At 39.9% G+C, this 19,667-nt stretch overlaps 4 protein-coding genes across 4 annotated transcripts; all 4 read right to left on the minus strand.

Annotated features, from left to right (window-relative positions):
- Window positions 1-1,599: 1,599 nt before the first annotated feature.
- On the minus strand, window positions 1,600-2,159 carry LOC117988531 (uncharacterized). Its single transcript, XM_034975681.2, has one exon. The coding sequence runs from the start codon at window positions 2,157-2,159 to the stop codon at window positions 1,605-1,607; it is 555 nt and encodes a 184-aa protein (XP_034831572.1). The 3' UTR covers window positions 1,600-1,604.
- A 2,006-nt stretch (window positions 2,160-4,165) lies between these two features.
- LOC117988320 (uncharacterized) lies at window positions 4,166-4,637 on the minus strand. The gene has a single exon (XM_034975453.2). It carries the CDS (start codon window positions 4,590-4,592, stop codon window positions 4,218-4,220), a length of 375 nt encoding a protein of 124 aa, XP_034831344.1. The 5' UTR covers window positions 4,593-4,637; the 3' UTR covers window positions 4,166-4,217.
- A 2,307-nt stretch (window positions 4,638-6,944) lies between these two features.
- On the minus strand, window positions 6,945-7,563 carry LOC138403287 (uncharacterized). Its single transcript, XM_069503178.1, has one exon. The coding sequence runs from the start codon at window positions 7,561-7,563 to the stop codon at window positions 6,997-6,999; it is 567 nt and encodes a 188-aa protein (XP_069359279.1). The 3' UTR covers window positions 6,945-6,996.
- Window positions 7,564-12,108: 4,545 nt separating this feature from the next.
- Window positions 12,109-12,756, minus strand: LOC117988316 (uncharacterized). Its single transcript, XM_034975448.2, has one exon. The coding sequence runs from the start codon at window positions 12,739-12,741 to the stop codon at window positions 12,181-12,183; it is 561 nt and encodes a 186-aa protein (XP_034831339.2). The 5' UTR covers window positions 12,742-12,756; the 3' UTR covers window positions 12,109-12,180.
- Between the last annotated feature and the right edge of the window lie 6,911 nt (window positions 12,757-19,667).

Consider the following 19,667-nt stretch of genomic DNA (forward strand, 5'->3'; position numbering starts at 1 on the left):
CACTGGGATATTTAGTTTGACTAAACAGGAATTTATTGGTGAGCAGTATCTAAAACCTAAAACAACCTTAAAAAGTAAAACCTAAAAACCTAAAAGCAGTCCTTTACGTAACTCACCTATAGGTATAGTTTCTCTGACATCAAGAAACATGATATCTACTTTCAAAAAAAATTATTTCATTTTGATACGAAACTGTTGCTGGTCTAAAACGTAATAAAGTCATACATAAAGATAATGATATCTTTATGATATAATGATAACTTTGATCAAAATCATTCACGAAACCCGAAATACTTATTACTAATATTTGGGCCCGCCACCCACCGAACTATGTCGTCAAATCTTGAGGTTTGCTTACGCTATCTGTGTATTTTAGTCATCGATATACCTAAATGACAAGATATGCCCAAGCTAACAAAATTTTTCGTGGTTTTGGAACCAAATAAATCAGCGCCAACGACCGGTTTGAAATCCAGACGTCACTGAGGTTGCATTGGTGCTAAAGCACCACTGAATCGGTGCCATTTTGTTTGTTCAATAGCCCTGTCCAACGAAGTAATATATAAGTCAATGCTTTTAGTTTTTATTTTTGATGCCTTTTTGTTTTACCTTGTGATATATTTCAATAGAGTCTTATTTATTACTAGCTTATGCTCGCGACTTAACGTCCGCGTGGACTACACAATTTTCAAACCCCTATTTCACCACCTTAGGGGTTGAATTTTCAAAAATCCTTGCTTAGCGGATGCCGAGCGATCGCGAGCATAAGCTAGTTGCAAATAAAACATCTAACTGTCGCTAGAGGTCAACGAACGTTGCGTAAGTAAGATATGGAGAGTCAATGACACGTCGTAGGTGGGGCATCGACCCCAGTTTTGAACGCTATACATTGCGGATTTGAAAAATACTAAATCACTAAAACTACAAAATGAGACAAATGGTTATTGGTATTGGATTGTGTTTAGATAGTATATACCAATAACGCTAAGTTTTTACTAGCGTTCTGGTAACATTCTGTATAGTTAAAAGTCTGCTTTTTATTAGTTGAACTTCGCGAACACTAGCGATCGACTAGAGAGCGACGAAACTCTTATCCGTTGTGGAGTTTCATGGAATCCATTTCAGATATGGAGGATTCTCCACCTCTCTTTGATATTCATCAACTCTTTGTCACCAACCTGAATGACAGTATAGTACGCGATAGGTCGAGATGTAAATCGGAGTATGAGGCAAGGTGACGCCCCGTACACCCAACATCACCCGCGCTATCCCGAGCTGGGTTAGCGGGGGGCTGTGCGGGAGTGCGAGGCGTCCCCGCCCCGAATACCATCTCAACCTGTCGCACACTATACGTCCTTTTAATTGGAAAAAGAAATATTAAAAAAAAATCTGAAATCAGAAAGGTTCAGATTTCAAGAAGTTAATAACACCTCCGAAACAAAAAAATACGCCAATTTTTGAGAACCTCCTCCTTGTTTGAAGTCGGTAAGAAGTACCTAAAGGGCAAATTAATGAAACATAACTATGTGAATCTCTTTACATTATTTATTGCATATCATTAGGCTAGCCGTGATCTACCAAATGTTTCCCACACAAGCACCAACTCACAATCCCAAAGGAGCAGCGACAGCGATAGCGACGGGAGCGACTGGAGCTGGACCAACCCACGAACGACCTAGGGTGAGGTGGGCAGCGGCCAAGGGAGTTGCATTCAAAGGTCCAGCAGCACCAGCAGTCCAAGGTCCGGCAGCATAACGAGCACCAGTTAAATTAGCGTCTGCTAAGGGAGCCGCCAATATCGACCGCTTTTGCAGTTGTCGGCCATTGCCCTCAAGAGCCCTCGCGGTGTAGTGGACAGCTCGATCAAGGTTCACACTCAGGGTATCCAAAGGCCTGCCATCAGCAGCCAGAATGTTGGCAGCTTGGCCAGGGGCAAGGGAGAGTGGGCCTCTGTAGTTAAATGCACCAACGGGCGGTACAGGTCCAACTGGAGCAACGGGAGGGGCGTAGCTGAGTGAGGCCAAGGGAGCGGCGAATCCTGCAGCTGAAGGTGCACTCCAGGATGAAGCCAATGGTCTGGTTAATCCATTACTCCAAAAAGAAATAGGGCTAGCAGCCCCCAAAGCGAGCACTACTGACAACACCACCTGCCTGAACATTTTGGTTTAGTAGGTATGGTATGTCACTATTTCAAAAACTAACTGATGCATATTCCTTAAAAACTTTGGCTTTTATACTAATAAATAAACGATATTTCAAAATATTTTTGTAACGTCAAAAACTATTAGGTAGTCTATACAAAGTGTCGTTCAGTCATCATTCTGAAAAAAAAACCGGCCAAGTGCGAGTCAGACTCGCACACCGAGGGTTCCGTCGTATTTTTTCGACATTTTGCACGATAAATCAAAAACTATTATGCATAAAAACTATATATATAAAATGAATAAAAATCTGTTTTAGAATGTACCTGTAAAGCCCTTCCATATGATACCCCATTTGATACAGTTATCTTACTTCGAAAATTGAAAATACTAATTATTATAGTTCATGACCACAATTTATTTATTTTGTGTGATATAACCACAAATTCACGGTTTTCAGATTTTTCCCCGAATGTCTGCTATAAGACCTACCTACCTGCCAAATTTCATGATTCTAGGTCAACGGGAAGTTCCCTGTAGGTTTCTTGACCGACAGTCAGACATACAGACAGGCAGACAACAAAGTGATCCTATATAAGGGTTCCGTTTTTCCTTTTGAGGTACGGAACCCTAAAAATTCAACACGAGCAGTGTAAATGCCTCTAAATTAATTAGTTACCTATATTATTAACTTACTACAATCATACTTTCATGATATGAAATTAGAAATATAAGTATACTAACATTTATCTTGCACAATGTAGTCTGAAAATTCGATTCGCCTCGCTGAATGCCTTATCAAAAATCTCATTATCATTTATTTTATTTACACATTTATTAGCTAAAAATAACTATCGCTTAATATATTTAAAACTAACTTTCACATCTATTTCATTACTAAGGTCGAGTTGCATGACAGGCGGATAAAGTCAAGTTACGGTAGCCGTTAAATCTTCAAAAGGAAAAGGTGACTGATTGACTGACTATTGATCTATCAACGCACAGCTGAAACTACTGGATTTGGAACTATTATGACTTTGGAACTACTATGAATTTTTGAATATTCAACCCCTATAAAAGGGTTTGTAGTCCACTCGGACGAAGTCGCGAGCATAAGCTAGTTATTATATACTAGCTGGAGCCCGCGTCTTCGTTCGCGTGGATTTAGGTTTTTACAAATATTTTATGTGCACTCTCCAGGTCTTTAACTATACCCATGCAAAAATAACGTCTATCCGTTGCTCCGTTGCGACGTGATTGAAGGACAAACCAACATACAAACACACTTTCGCATTTATAGTATGGGTAGTGATGTAGTCTGTCTCTCTACGCGTAGGTATGCGTGTACGGATTTATCTTGACTTTTATGAAATAAAGTAAGTAGGTTGCTTAGTATGAGCTTTTTTATCTGGAGTTTTATAATAGAGTAAGCTTATGCCCGCGAATTCGTCTGCGTGGACTAGACAAATCCAAAACCTTATTTTATCCCCTTTCATTTCAAAATCCTTTCTTAGTGGAGGTCTACGTCCAACGAGGAACATCTTGAAACATCCGAACATCCCGAATAGTTTAAGCTGTGTGTTGATAGATCAGTCAGTCAGCTTTTCCTTTTATGTACATATTCTCTTACTATGATATTATGATATAGACTAGTTGATCCGCTCCGGCTTCGGTCGGGCTTACCTATTCTACAGCTTCTGTGTCTATTCCATGGATAGGTATTAGGTACCTAAATGTGATAAGTGATAACAATACATAATAGACCTTTCTCGTGATAATGAAACTCATAATAAATTGCACTGAGAAAATTTAGATAGCAGAGAAGCTATTAATGCTTCATCTATTTGCTGTTACCCGTTGAAGAGTTCCATCCTCCAGCTCCGAAATTATGCATCAGATCTTCACTAAATTCACATGAGACATACCTATTACCTAACAATATGTCATGTCAATCCAAAGGCGTTGATATACTGTTACATTTTACTTTTGTAAAACTTTAAAGGTTCTTAAGTAAAACAAAGCAATAGGGTGACCTTTCATTTATTTTGACAATCCTACACTGTGTCCTGTTGAGCTTCACCAAAGGTGTCCGACACGAGCACCGACTCCCAAACCCCAAGGAGCGACGGGAGCAGCGACGGCGAGGGGAGCAGCAGCGCCGACCCATGAGCGACCCCAGGTCAGGGGAGTAGCGGCCAAGGGAGCGGCAGCCAAGGGAGCAGCTACAATTGACCTCTTCTTAATCCAGTGTGCGGGACCGCCGATAGCGACTGCAGCGCCTGGAGCGGCAAGAGGAGCGGCGATGGGTGCAGCCCAGGGGGTGGCGACTCCTGCGGTCCAGGGTGCGCCCCAGCCAGCAACCAAAGGAGCGGCCAAGCCAGTGCCCCAAACAGCACTGGGGTCAGCTGCCGCCACGGCGAGCACAACAGACAAAACCACGAGTTTGAACATTCTGGTACAGGTTGCTATTAGTTCTGAAACTAACTGATGTTTGGTTCTCGACAGCTGACCCTTATATACTAGTTGAACTTATTAATTTTATTCTAAATACCTTTGTGACGTGAATACTACAGTATTATGCAATAAGGCGGCGGTAAGACATCATTCTTGGGAAACAATGTCAACAAAGGTAGCTGTCCAGGACACCTTTTAATTAAATTAACACATTACAGTATATAAAATAAGAAACATAAAGTTCTACTTTAAAGCTGCATTTCTAACTTGCCTTGCAAAATCCTTATAAGGAACATTCGCTTGGAACTGAATGTTTTAATAAATATTACCTATAATTAGGTACTAGATGATGCCCACGATTTCATCTCCGCGGACTTAGAATTTTAAAAATTCCGTGGGAACTCTATGATTTTCCGGGATAAAAGTAGCCTATGTCCATCCCTGTGTAAACTAACTCTGTGCTAAATTTCATCAAAATTGATTGAACAGTTGGGACGTGAAAAGCTAGCAGACAGACACTTTAAATCGCATCATATCAAATAATAGCTAATAGTGTTTAAGTTTGTAATAGATTAGTTTACTTATAGGTGATGCTGTAGTACCTACTTTATTATTAAAATAATGTGTATCTATAGGTATTTGCTTTAATATGTATAACACAAACTCGCCATCCTCACATAAACTTTACAGTTTCTAGAGGATGGCGGTCTGTGTATTTAATGTTCTTAACTGAATATTCTGTAAACAATGAATAAATAAAAACATTCACTTACACTTGCTTAAGAATAATATGGTGAGGAAAGCCTGAGAGTTCTCCATAATGTTATAAAGGTGTGTGAAGTCTGCCAATCCGCAATGGGTCAGGCAGACTAACCTAAACCATTCTCATTCTGAAATGAGACCCGTGCTCACTTGTAAGCCGACAGTAGGTTTATTATGATGACGATGATGATGATGATGATACCTGTTGATTTGTTTTAAGAATTATTGCGATTATGTATACCTATTTTTTAGTCATTTTCGTATTTCTACGCATGCTGACTGCTGTGGTCATATAAGTAGGTTTCAATGGTTTCAATCACATTTGTGTGGTGTGGTATATACCCATAAATTTACCGACCAAAATAATGAATTTAAAAAATCTGGGTGCCTAGCATTATTATATTGGAATTACATTATGCTCGCGACTCCGCGTGGACTACATAAATTTCAAATCCCCATTTACCAACTTTTCGGAAAAGCCTTCTTAGTGGATACCTATATACAAAGAACACACCCTCCTATCATGTCTCTAGGACCAGTGGTTTAGGCTGCGCGTTGATATATATATAAGTCAATTAGTCAGTCAGGCATTTGAATTTTATACCTATATACAGATTTGTAACGAAACAATCGTTACATAATCTAAATTGCTCAAATTCTATTCTCAGATGGATCAATAGTTAGTGAGTAAACAATTTAGTCTGACTCAGGCATATTTAGCCTATTTGGTTGGATACCAACATCACATATTTTAGGTGGTTATACAAGTCTATTTATACCACCTAAACAGCGAACTACAAATAAAAACTTTTAATTAATTAGTACTAATGCGTTCCTTTTCAGAAATGTCTCATCATTTATCTATTTTCAAGTGAAAATACTAAGCGGTGAAAGCACCAGCCCAAGTTAATATCCTAATCCTAATCCTAAAAATATTATAAATGTCAAAGTGTGGATGTTTGGATGTTTGGATGTTTGTTACTCAATCACGCAAAAACTACTGGACAGATTTGGCTGAAATTTGGAATGGAGATAGACTATACCCTCGATTAGCACATAGGCTACTTTTTATCCCGGAAAATCAAAAAGTTCCCGCGGGATTTTAAAAAACGTAAAATCACGCGGACGAAGTCGCGGACATCAGCTAGTAAAATTTTAGTAAGTATGTGAATTTTTACTTAGGATCGTTAATGACCAATCATTTTGAACATAAGTTCAAAATGATTGGTCTTGGGATGATGCCCAAGTGTCTACCTATACTTCTTTAATTAAAAAGCTGAGCTTCTAATAATGCACTATTAAAGTTGAACCACAATCACCTAACCAAGTTCATCCCTGCAGCAGAAATTGTGTGATTTGCGTAACCCACCACCCACGCACACTGTTATAGCTCTAACTCAGAAACTTATGTTTACCCACGTACATAGGCACTGAATATAAATATAAAATATTTCGTAACAGTTTTGTTTACGAACCAACCCACAAAACAGATCCTACGTACATAGAGTAGTCGATATTAAATATCTACAATTCTACTGTTTAATAAGGTAAATTAATAAAACAAAACTATAGTGTAATTCTCTTTATATTAAGTATTGCATTATACTGAAGGTATTAGAAACATAAGAATTGTCGTAATTTACCAAAAGTTTCCCACACGTGCACCGAATCCCAGTCCTAAAGGAGCAGCGGCGGCGATGGCGACAGGGGCGAGAGGTGCTGGGCCAACCCATGAGCGACCCAGGGTGAGAGGGGCAGCGGCCAAGCCACCAGCAGCATAACCAGCACCAGCCAAATTACCGACAGCTAGGGGAGCCGCCAATATCGATCTCTTTTGCAATCGTCGGCTGTTACCCTCAAGAGCCCTCGCGGTGTAGTGGACAGCCCGATCCAGGTTCACACTCAGCGTATCCAAAGGCCTGCCATCAGCACCCAAAATGTTGGCGGGTTGGCCGGGAGCAAGAGAAAGTGGTCCTCTATAGTTAGGTGCGCCATAGGGAGGTACAGGTCCGACTGGTGCAAATAGAGGATTATAGATAGGTGAGGCCAATGGAGCGGCCCCTGCAGCCCAGGGTGCCCCCCAAGCCAAACCAGCTCCCCATAAACCTTGGGGCTTGGCAGCCGCCACTGCGAGCACTACAGACAACACCACCAGCTTGAACATTGTGGTCTGTGTTGTTATTAGTTCCAAAACTAACTGATGCATGTTCCTCGACGGCTGTACCTTTTATATTAAAAAGTGTTATTTCGATTTATTTTGTGTAATGTACAAATGTAACAGAATATTGTTACCTGTCATCATACTCAGAAAATAATGTCATACTATGACGTATAAGTAAGGCACAGGACGTAATAATTATTAGGTATGGGTAGATATAATAAAGTAATCAACCGCAACATATTTAAAAATAGAACTGAGAAGTCCTAACCGTAAAAGCTCCGTTTGCTTGAAAACCCATTCACCATTTTTTGGCTCCTACGCCAAATTAAATAGAATTACCTAGATTTTATGCACATCATCATCATCATCATCATCATCATCAACCAATCACCGCCTTACTTCTGAGGACGGGTCTCCTCTCAAAATGAGCCAAGCCATATAATCTATCACGCTGGCCAAGTTGGGATTGGCAAACTTCACACACCTTTTAGAACATTATGGAGAACTCTCAGGCATGCGAGTTTCTTCACGATGTTTTCCGTCACCGTTAAAATAAGTGATACTTAGTTGTTTAAAACGCACATACTCGTAACTCCGTAAAGTTAGAGGTGCGTGCCGGGGATCGAACCTCAGACCCTCGAGTAGGCTGACGACGTCTTAATGTAAATTCCCACAAAGAAAGGATTTTAAAAAAGTCGTAAAGGTAACAACAAAGTAAAGGATCCAACGATAGATTTAAAAAAAAAAATCCGTTGGAACGGATTTCTTAGATTTTTTTTATTTTACTATCTGCAGTTACAGTACAGTTAGGCTCAGGAGGTACAGTTATAGGTTACATATCAAAATAAACTGTCACAAAAAATCAAAGTGTAATTGACTATTAAAGTATGTATAAGAAATTAACAATAGACTGATATATGCTCTATTAACCCTTAATGTTATCTAATTGAAACAAATTGAATCACGTACTGCCACTTTTTCTCAATGATACTTATAAAACTATTATTATAGGTAATTTACGAAATCATATTGTACAAGTAGTAACTTGTCAATTTTTTGCTATAGGCCTATTCACAAGATTTGAAATCTATGATAGAAATACGATTTGAAATATTTTACTATGGAAAAAAATATACCTTGCTTACGCTGCATGCAGGTGGGCAGGCGGAGCGATTGCGGAACCGCAGCTATAATAATTCCGCTGTTTTACTTTAAAATTTTGTATGGAAGCATGAGTGTGTAAACAGACAGGAAGCGGGGCGGCCAGCGGAATCCGCTAGTGGGAACCATAAACGCATAGTTTTGATTATGCGTGCACACAGTGCAAGCGGGCCGGTCGGACGAAAAACGCAGCGGTACAAGCGGGTGCAGCGAGCGGGACGGGGGATCGGCCTGGTCGCAAATCAGTTTGCGTTTTCCGCGCATCGGTCATATCGATACAGAGCCTGAAGTGGAAAGCGGAAATCGCAGCGCACGAGGTGGATGTCATTTAGCGAACCGCGACATTCGCTCGTCAAAGGCGGGGTGGGATTATGCTTCGACGAATAACTAAGATATTTTTTGATTCCATAATCAAACTTCATAATATGTAATACAATATCATTGAATTCTCCGTACTATTTATAGTTGTCATAGAATTCGTATTCACTTATCGAAAATAGAATATAAAATACCCTATGCCATATAATTGCGTTCACGATAGTTAGGAAACTTGTAACAAAACGTCGAGGCTACCTACACTGGCAGGCGCGATTCAGGATCAAAACCAAGAGTTTCCTCACTCTATTTCACTCTATTTTAGTGATACCAACTCAACGATTATTGTGTCGGTATTTCCTAATTTTGAAAAAGGCACTTCCTCGAAAATGCAATGCTATCTGCGGAAAATATTTTCTTGTTACCTACTAGCGATGGCGGCTGGCAGTCAGGACGTTAATCCACTCCCGCTCATCTCTGCTCATCGAAAATGCAGCCTGTAATACCACACTTTCAGTGTAATGATAATATTACAGGCGTCTTTAATTAAAAAATAATATTAGTGATATTATAATATCTAAGATATTGTATATTACGTATTTAAAAATTGTTTAATCACTTTTATTATCAAATCCAATAGTTAAGTACTTATCACACTAATATAATAAAGGCGAAAGTTTGTGTGTATGTGTATATGTTAGTTACTCTTTCACGCAAAAACTACTGGACGGATTTGGCTGAAATTAAGAATGGAGATAGATTATGCCAATCAAGGGTGGATTAGCACATAGGCTACTTTTATCCCAGAAAATCAAAGAGTTCCCACGGGATTTTAAAAAACCTAATTCCACGCGGACGAAGTCGCGGGCATCAGCTAGTCTATATAAATATTTGAAGAGTACTAGCATCAAATCCCAAATCTATTAATCACCGCCCACATACCTTAATCGAGCTTTCATTGTGAAATAAGCTTGTTTTATTAAACCTGTCGCAATTATTATATTTGTGTTTCAATTATTATTATTCTATCCTCATAGTGAGATGCTAAGAATATTAATTCCTAATCCTCTAATCTAAAGCGTTCTTAATACCGAAGCTCTAGTGGGCGACGCTGAATGCAGGGACGACGAAGCCAATCTTCTCGCGTAGCATAATATAAATTATTATCCCTTTAGTCAATTCATTTTTAATCGACTTCCAAAAAGGGGTTGGTTTTCAATTCGGCCCGTTTTTTTATGTATGTATGTACATCGAGGTTTCGGGACCGATTTGCAAATTTTTTTTTAGCCAACAGAGGAAGTTTCCGTGGTGATCCCATTTAAATTGCCAGATCCAACTCCTCAATCCTATTGCTGCAGGGTTACTGCCCGCCTAATTTATCAAGATTCAGAAAGTGTATGACACTTTGAGAAATAATATTGTAGGTACCAAGCAACGACTTCATAGTTGGACTTCAAGTCCCAACTCCTCAACCCTGATGATGTAGGATACAGCACTCCTAAACTATAGTGATTCAGGAACTGCGGATGATGAAATATTATTTGAGGTACCGAGCATAGACTACATTATTGAACTTCGGATCCCAACTCCTGAATCCTGATTCTGCAAGGTACTGAACTCCTAAGCCATGAGGATTCAGGAATCGCTGATGGTGAATTGATATTTTAGGTATCAAGCAACGATTCCATGATTACACTCCAAGTCCCAACTCCTCAAACCTAATGATGCACGGTAGGTACAGCACTCCTAAACCATAGAGATTCAGGAACTGTTCCTGGTGAAATAATATTGTGGCTGACTGATGTTGACTTTGTTATTGAATTTCAAGTCACAACTCTTCAATCCTGATGCTGCAAGGTACTGAACTCATAAGCCGTGTGGATTTGGAAAGTTTTGTTGGTGAACTGATATTTTAGGTACTAAGCAATTAATACATATACTGAAAAGATTTAAAAAATAATAATTAAAAAAACGACTTCCAAAACCACTACCAAGTAATAAATAATTTTTATTTCTACACGTGTATGTATGTATGAAGTCAGGCGAGCATAATAAACGAAACTAGAAATCAAATCAAAGCGTGAAGCTCGCCCGACTTCAACATGCACGTGTAGAAATAAAAATTATTTATTACTTTGAAGTGGTTTTGGACGTCGGTTTTTTTTAGATTTTCCATCTTGTTTTTTCAGTGCGGGAAAGTTATTGTGTTTTGTCGGACCCGTTGTGAAATGCAAATTATCGCATTACATTTATTAAATGAGAGTACTTAGTTACCTAAATGTCGATGGTTAGCTTCGTCGTAGCGTTCCGGGGTCATCTAGATGTGTGATATTGTGGCTAATTCTGTTGTACACAATCTCTAAACCAAACTAAATTGACAGGTCCAAATGTAGTGCTATCCTTTTCTGCAGGGAGCATTAAGAAAGGGATACCAATACCCGTCATTTTAGTTTAGTTTAGAGATTATGTATAACCTGTGACCATAATTCAAATGTTAACTCAGCATCAGAATCTTATTTAACCATAGCCAGACTTAAGACGTATGCGTCAGAGCAATTCTTGTTTCCTTATCAGTCTCGTCTCCTACATTAACAGCCGTACTCAGAGTCGCTTAATTGTTACTTAAGTTTAGGTAGATAAAACGAGACAGAGCTATATCTCTCACATAAATCTGTCTCGTTTTAACTCAACTTAAGTAACGATTAGCGACTCTGAGTACGGCTATAAGTCCGTTTTGCATAATTTATGTCAGGGCGCCTTGTCGTGTTGATGGACCTGTTGCAGTGACAAAAATTGCCCATGGGCCTTTACAGATGTTTTACGCCGGAACAACAATTGTGACAATTCATCATGCCGCAATGTCTCACTTTTTTGCTCTGGCGTAAAACGACCTTTAGATGGAACTACGCATAAATTCTATAACCCTGTCCCTATTACCAAAGGTTAACTGGAAGAGAATACCTAAAGGTATTAAATTCGCCTATTTACCTCCATTCTATTTTTAAGTCAAATGAAGAATTTAAAACAAACAAACTAAGTACTTGCGGTCACTACATCAGTGAAAGTGATGTCATACAAATTCTTCAAAATAGGTAAAACAGTAAAACAAATAAGTAGGTAAAGTAAGTAACTCTCTTTATATTTTATGGCGTTATTTTTAAGATCCTAGACTAGCCTCGTTGTGCTTCACCAAAGGTGTCCCAGGCGAGCAGCGTGTCCGACACCCCAGGGGGCAGCGACAGCGACGTGAGCGGGAGCCACTAAGCCGGCGTGACCCCACGCGCTCACTACGGGAGCGGCAGCCAAAGGAGCGGCAGCCCAGGGAGCGGCAGCCCAGGGAGCGGCAATAGACCTCTTCTTCAGCCAGTGTCCGTGGCCGTCGACAGCCTTGGCGGTGAGGTGCACCGCACGGTCAAGGTTTACGCTAAGGGTGTCCAAGGGCCTGCCATCAGCAGCCAGGATGTTGGCGGGTTGACCGGGGGCGAGAGAGAGAGGGCCTCTGTAGTTGTAAGCGCCGACGGGAGCAGCCACAGCTGCAACGGGAGCGGCGATTCCGGCGTGCCCCCAGGGAGCGGCGATACCGGCGTGCCCCCAGGGAGCGCCCCAGCCGGCGGCGAGGGGTGCGGCCAGGCCAGCGCCCCAAAGACCGCTGGGCTTAGCGGCCGCCACTGCGAGTACGACAGACAACACCACCAGCTTGAACATTGTGGTCTGTGTTGTTATTAGTTCCGAAACTAACTGATGCATATTCCCCGATTGCTGTAGCTTTTATACTAGTTGAACTTGTAAACATTATTTGAAATACCTTTGTGACGTTAGGAACTATGCAACAGGGCGTTGGTCATTCAAAGTAGGAAAGAATATCACTACAAGGGTAGTAGGCTAGATCGGCCAAATCACCATCTACTAAATTAAACCTTACAGCGTTTGATATTAATACTAGAACAGTGTTAACAATTAAATATCGTCAAGCTTACCTTGGTTCGCATAAGGACCGTTCACTTCAGTAATTATTTGTTATTATAAGAATAGATAATAGTAAAATTATTTTGTAGTGGAAAATTTTACACATATAAGTATATGACAGCCGACAGCTTCCTAAACAAGTAGAATGACAAAATAAATTAGCAAAATTAGTTAGTAGAGAGGTAGATCAAAATTTAAAAAAACTGTTAAAATTATTTTGTTATGGAGTTTTCTTCACAAGTTCTGAAAAATTATGAAACTTTCATTACTAGCGTAAGTACTTACCTACTTGAAGAGCCTATGCTAATTCTTGATACACATGAATCAATGAATATATTACATACCTACTTGTTAATGCATTGTATTATACTTGTTTATTTTATGATGATGAGCCCTGATAGTCTAGTGGTTAAGACGTCCGCCTCCTATTCGGGAGTTCCAACTACCACCTCTTACTATTCGCCTTACAATTACGCCTTGATCTTCCAAATTCTTATCAATTCATAGTAGATCATCCCACCCCCTTATCTAAAGAAAATCATTTACTTAAATAATTTTGATAAAACATCTTGATTTTACAATAACTATCTATATTTCTACTACAGATAGATAGTTCATTATCATCGTAAATCAACGACCAATAAACTCGTAGTCAACATGCTACGACAGCTCTCTTGTAGGCATAAGTGATAAGATAGATATTATGGAGGTAGAATTACATTCGTTATTCCACTATCATTCATTATCATCGTAAAGTTATTGATGTCTAAATTATATAAATACAAATTATTATTAGTATCTAACGTCTCCTCTCATGTCTCCTCCTGGCTCCTTGGTTATAATTAATAATCAAGTTTCAATGAAACAATATTATATGTGGCTAGTTTTATAACTTACTAGCGACCCGCCCCGACTTCGCATGGGTGCAATGTAGATACTAATGTGGTGTCAATGAGGTGTCATTGCCTCGGAAACTCTCAAATGAGAGGATTTTTTTCCGACCTAATTCACATTATTTTAATTTCTCTAGCGATCTCTAATTTTTTGAAAATTAAACTATAGCTATAAACCTTCCTCTTGAATCACTCTATCAATTGGTGAAAACCGCATTAAAATCCGTTGCGTAGTTTAAAAGATCTACGCGTTCATACATACATACAGACGCGGGAAGCGACTTTATTTTTTTTTATTTTTTTATATTTATACTATGTAGAGATAAAACTAGGCGCATATAATATTGTTTCATTGACAAAATGTCCACTGCACCGCGATACCTTGCTAACCTTTATCAGCTATACCGGTCACTATGCTCAGCCCTAAAATATTTATATTCCTACATAGATGGTACCTACTTACCACATTTTTTACAATATGGCACAGATATGATGCAAGGGGTGGTTTGCCGCCGGCAAAAGGTTATAGGTAAACCTCTTTGTAAAAAAGTTGGTGTTTTTGATTTTTTTGTTATATATAACTTACTACTGCAGAGTTTTAACCGACTTCAAAAAAAGGAGGAGGTTCTCAATTCGTCGGAATCTTTTTTTTTTTTTTTTATGTATGTTCCCCGATTACTCGAAAACGCCTAGACCGATTTTGAAAATTCTTTTTTTGTTTGAAAGGGTATTTTAGTGTATATAATGCGTTACAGGCATAAACTAACTTGATAGAAAGGATCTGGAATCGATATCAAGAAACAGGTTCTCATTAGAGGACGCAAAGATCTGCGGAAAAGCTGAATCACGGGACGACCACTTAATTTTATAGAAGATTAATGAGAAGTCAGAAGATTACAGAGCACGAGTCTCCTCTCAGAATGACAAGGGTTTTGGCCGTAGTCTACTACACACACCTTTGAGATTTGAGATTGGCCGACTTCACGCACCTTTGAGAACACTACGGAGAATTCTCAGGCATGCAGGTTTCCTCACGATGTTCGATATCTCCGAAAAGTTAGAGGTGCGTGCCCGGGATCGAAGCCCCGACCTCCCGAATAGGAAGCGGACGTCTTAACCATTAGGCTATCACTGCTTTTAGCTCTTTGTTCTTGTGAATCAAGGCATACAGCATAATGCTGAGCTGGGACCCTTTTTCGGGTTGTGCCATACATGACAGTTTGTTCCAGCGCTTCTTCTGCTTGAAGCACGTTGGGCGTATGCTCAGGTGGAAGAAGCGCCGGAATAACCAGCTCTTAGTTATAAGATGTGATGTGTGGCGGTTTGGAAGATAATCGTCTTTTCTTTCTTTCTTTTTCTTTTTAGAAGAGACTTCTAGCTGCCAACATTTCTTTTAAATTCTGAGATAGGCTTGCGCTTGACGACAAAAAGCAATAAGAGGTTGAGCTTGAAAGATGCCTATTCATTTTTGCCTTGAAGGTAGGTATTTAGGTTAAGCGTGGCAGGAAACTCGGACCGCGCCGGAAGAACATTACACGCCTCAGCGCTTCGTATCAGAAACGCTGAGCAAAAACATTTCGCTCTAGTAGGTTGGATGTCGACCACATAAGGGTGCCTACGTTCACGGTTTCTCGAACACGCGCATCTATGGTCAGCGAATCCCCTTAAGTTACTCCGTGAGCACCGCGGATTGCCTGTTTGCAAGAAATTGTGCGTCCTGGACACAAGTAAACTGCACCAGCGTATTCTCCCTGGTGCAGTGGTAAGCTCTGTGGTCTTATTAGTGAGAGGTCCCGGGTTCGATTCCTAGCAGGGATTTGGAACTTTATAATTTCTAAATTTCTGGTCTGGTCTGGCCACCAGACCAGACTACTAGGTAACTAGCCTCAGCCGAGGCTAGTTACCACCCTACCGGCAAAGCCGTGCCGCCAAGCAATTTAGCGTTCCGGTACGATGCCGTGTAGACACGCACTTCTAACTTTTCGGAGCTGTGTAGGTACGTTTTAAACAATTAAATATCACTTGCTTTAACGGTGAAGGAAAACAACGTGAGGAAACCCGCATGCCTGTGAGATCTCCTTACTGTTCTCAATTCTCAAAGGTTTATGAAAGTCTGCCAATTCGCACTGGGCTAGCGTGGCGGACAATGGCCCAACTTTGTTTTAAATATCACCATTATGAATTTTTAAAAGGTACTTTCTGAAAATATTAACGAGCGTACAAATAAAAGTTCAATGACATAGTTTTCTATTCCACTATTGGTAATCCGAACCAATTTAGCTTTAAATCTTTTAGCACCTAATAGTAATACCTATCTAGTCACACTTTTCTATATTATTATTATTTCTTGTAAGTAGATCTTCCAACAAACAGGTCGGTCAATGAACTTAGCAATAGCAGGTTTATATTGCTATAACTTAATAGGGATAGAAAATCGGTCAAGTGCGAGTTTGACTCGCACACGAAGGGTTTCATACTATTGTACAAGATATAACACTATGTAGGTATAGTCCGTATCAAGTCGAGATAGCAATTGGGATATGAGGCGGGGTACGCCCCGCACACCCACGCGTCACCCGCGCTCGCCCGCACCGCGTTAGCGCGGTGGCTGTGCGGGGCGTTCCCTCCTCGATGGCCATCTCGACCTGTCGCGTACTATAGATTTTCTTAATTTGCATTGCAGCCATATTGAAACTCTTATTATTTGTATTCTTATTATAGTGTGTTGTTACTTGTTATACTGTGAAAATTTCAACTCACTACATACTTATTACGGTTCATGAGATACAGCCCGTGCAGCCCGCTGACAGACAGACAAACGGATGGGTGGAGAGACGGACGGACAGCAAAGACTTGGTAATAGGGTCCTGTTGGCACCCTTCGGGTACGGAACCCTGAAGATAAGAGCAGGTGGTACAGTGAGATTAGATTCACAAAGAGTGAAAATAGGACAACACAAATGTTAGATATCGTTATTATTATGTATGATGAAAACTCTCAAATTAAATGATTAGTTAGTATTTTATCTATCTTTTATTTAGGTACTTTATAATAAATTTTACGAGTGCACTATTTTTCAAAATCAAAAGTTCTTTTCTTTTTAAATTTAAATACAGGTAAAAAAATTAATAGATAGGTATGGTATTTTACACCAAGCGAGAAAACATCAAAAAATTTATAAACAAGATAATACGTATTGGCAATAAGCAATCGAAAAATGTTATAGTCAGTTTATAAAATTATGTAATGACTTTTATAATTAATTTTAAAGATTTCACTTTTTTTATCTGTTCTACAAATATCCATCTATAGGGGGTTAGTTTTCCTTAACACAGATCTAAAAATCTAGCTCTAGGATAGCCAGTTCTTGATCTTGCAACATTTTTTAAATTGTATGATACGGCAATAAGCACTCACATTGTTGATTGTCCCGTGTATGTGATGCTGAAAATAAACCTAAATACTTAATGTTTAACATAACAGCATTGTTACAATATTTTGAGGTACAAAATAATATTTTAGCAAAAATCTACTTTTCATTTTTTACAATATTAGGTGAGTACTGATAATAAATCGTGTGGTGAGAACTATGATGTAAATCTATCTCATTCTGAGAGGAGACCCGTGCTCTGTAGGCCGGTGCGGTCGATGCGTTGAGATGATGATAAACAGCTGAGTGTTTTGGTAAGCCTAGCGCCTTTATAATGTTTATTGCAATGTTTGCTTCATGTATTGGTAAAAAATTCAGGGCGCAGTGTGCGAAAAAACTGTTCTAAGCTTTTTTAGCGCTATCGTGAGTGATTTCCATTATACATATCTCACACCCGGCTTTACCCACGTGTTTAGTCGACGTTAGCCCGACTAGTTTCGAACGCATTCGGGGTCTTTTTTCACAAGGACTCAGTTCGCGCACTAAGCTAAGATATGTATAATGTTCTAAGCTTCTTTTGTTCAAACTAGTTGGAATATTTACCTACTTACTTACTCGTACTATAACATCCAATGACCTTCAGCCCGTTGAACTCCTTTCCTACGTCTTAGTTATTAGGCTAAAAGGGCTAGAAGGGTGTGAGTCGGGCTCGCAGGGTTCTGTAGTACGTATCAGCGCACAAGAAATAAAATCTTTTTTTTTCAAGGCGGTAATTTTGAATTTGTTGATATAGCGGCAATAGAAATACCCATTCTGTAAAATTTTCAACTCGCTAAATAAACCGTACCGTACCGTAGAACCGTAGTTCTTGAGATACAGACTGCTGGCAGACAGACAGCCGGACAGACGGACGGACAGATGGACAGCGGAGTCTTTAGTAATCCTTGTCTTGGCACCCTTCGAGGACGGAATCCTAAAAACAATATTTGTCTGTCAATTTGTTCGTCTGTCTGCCTTATATATTCGCGCACAAAAAATGCACTTATGTCTACCTATATGCTCTTTTGCTATGAACCCCTTACTATTATAGTTAATAGTATAATCTTTAGTTTGTTTTGTTGGTTGTAGGAGAGTTTCGTTATCAAAGTTTTGTGGGTACAGGGTACTCCTCGATCGCCAGTTACGTGATACGTCAGAAGGCGAACACACACGACATGAACTTGAATAACGGTGTTGGCCCACCCACCCGATGAATATGTAACCGGTCTTATACGCACACATGACGACGTAGGTATGTTGCTGTTAATAATTTATAGTTATTATCTAAATTGTCTAATGTTATCGCATTTGTATTGAAATGGAAGTAACGTGATCTGTTGCGGGGAAGCCGATTATATAAATGCTGGTGGTTGATGGGTTCTTAAGCTTGTCTTGTTTCAACTCGAGACTCGACCGACTATTAGGGCTATTTAGAGCCTCAATAGCTCAACCGGTAAAGGAGTGGACTGAAAACCGAAAGGTCGACGCGACGACGGTTCGAACCCTGCCCATTGCACTATTGTCGTGCCTACTCCTAGCACAAGCCTGACTGACGCTTAATTGGAGAGGAAAGGGAAATATTAGTCATTTAATATGGCTAATATTATTTAAAATTAAAATAAAACTTAACTGTTTATTGGCCACACTAATGACCGAGCCATGACAGAATAAACTACTTACTACATAATAAATTCTTATCAGGAATAGTACAATATCTGGTCAAGACTGCACGCGCACTCTGACTGCAGCATTGCGTAATTATTATAAGCTCCCATCAACAAGCTTCAGCTTATCATAGATATTAATACGTTACTAGGTAGTTACGTATCTATTAATACTTGCATGCTGCTTTATGCAATGCACTATCAACCAAAGTCATTTTCAAGAATGACAACGATTGTGGTTTCTTATGTTCAGCGTAGGCAGTCACCTATTGTACGCGACAGGTCGAATTGGCAGTCAGGGTGGGGACACTCCGCACACCCGCACAGACCCCGCGCTAACCCGGTGCGGGATAGCACCGGCGGCACGGCTTTCCTGGTAGGGTGGTAACTAGTCACGATCGAAACATCCCACCAGACCATACAGACCATAGACAATTTGGAAAATATAATTTTCCCCTGCCGCGAATCGAACCCGGGACCCCCCCACCTCTAAGACCATAGCACTCACCACTGCGCCAGGGAGGTCGTCAATCACTGATTATTCACACAACGAAGTACACGCAGAAGACGCGATGATGAGCTCATGATTCCAATATCAAGCGGACGCTGCTGGAGTTGACCGCTGCTGGAGTTGACCGCTGCAGCTGTATGGAAATGTTATTGAAATAGAAAGATATATAAAATAGAAGAATTGCTTTATATTTCGCAAACGATCCCTGGATCACACATTCATTTTACATT

Source organism: Maniola hyperantus, chromosome 14 (genome assembly GCF_902806685.2).
Source record: "Maniola hyperantus chromosome 14, iAphHyp1.2, whole genome shotgun sequence".
In the NCBI taxonomy this organism is placed as follows: Eukaryota; Metazoa; Arthropoda; class Insecta; order Lepidoptera; family Nymphalidae; genus Maniola; species Maniola hyperantus.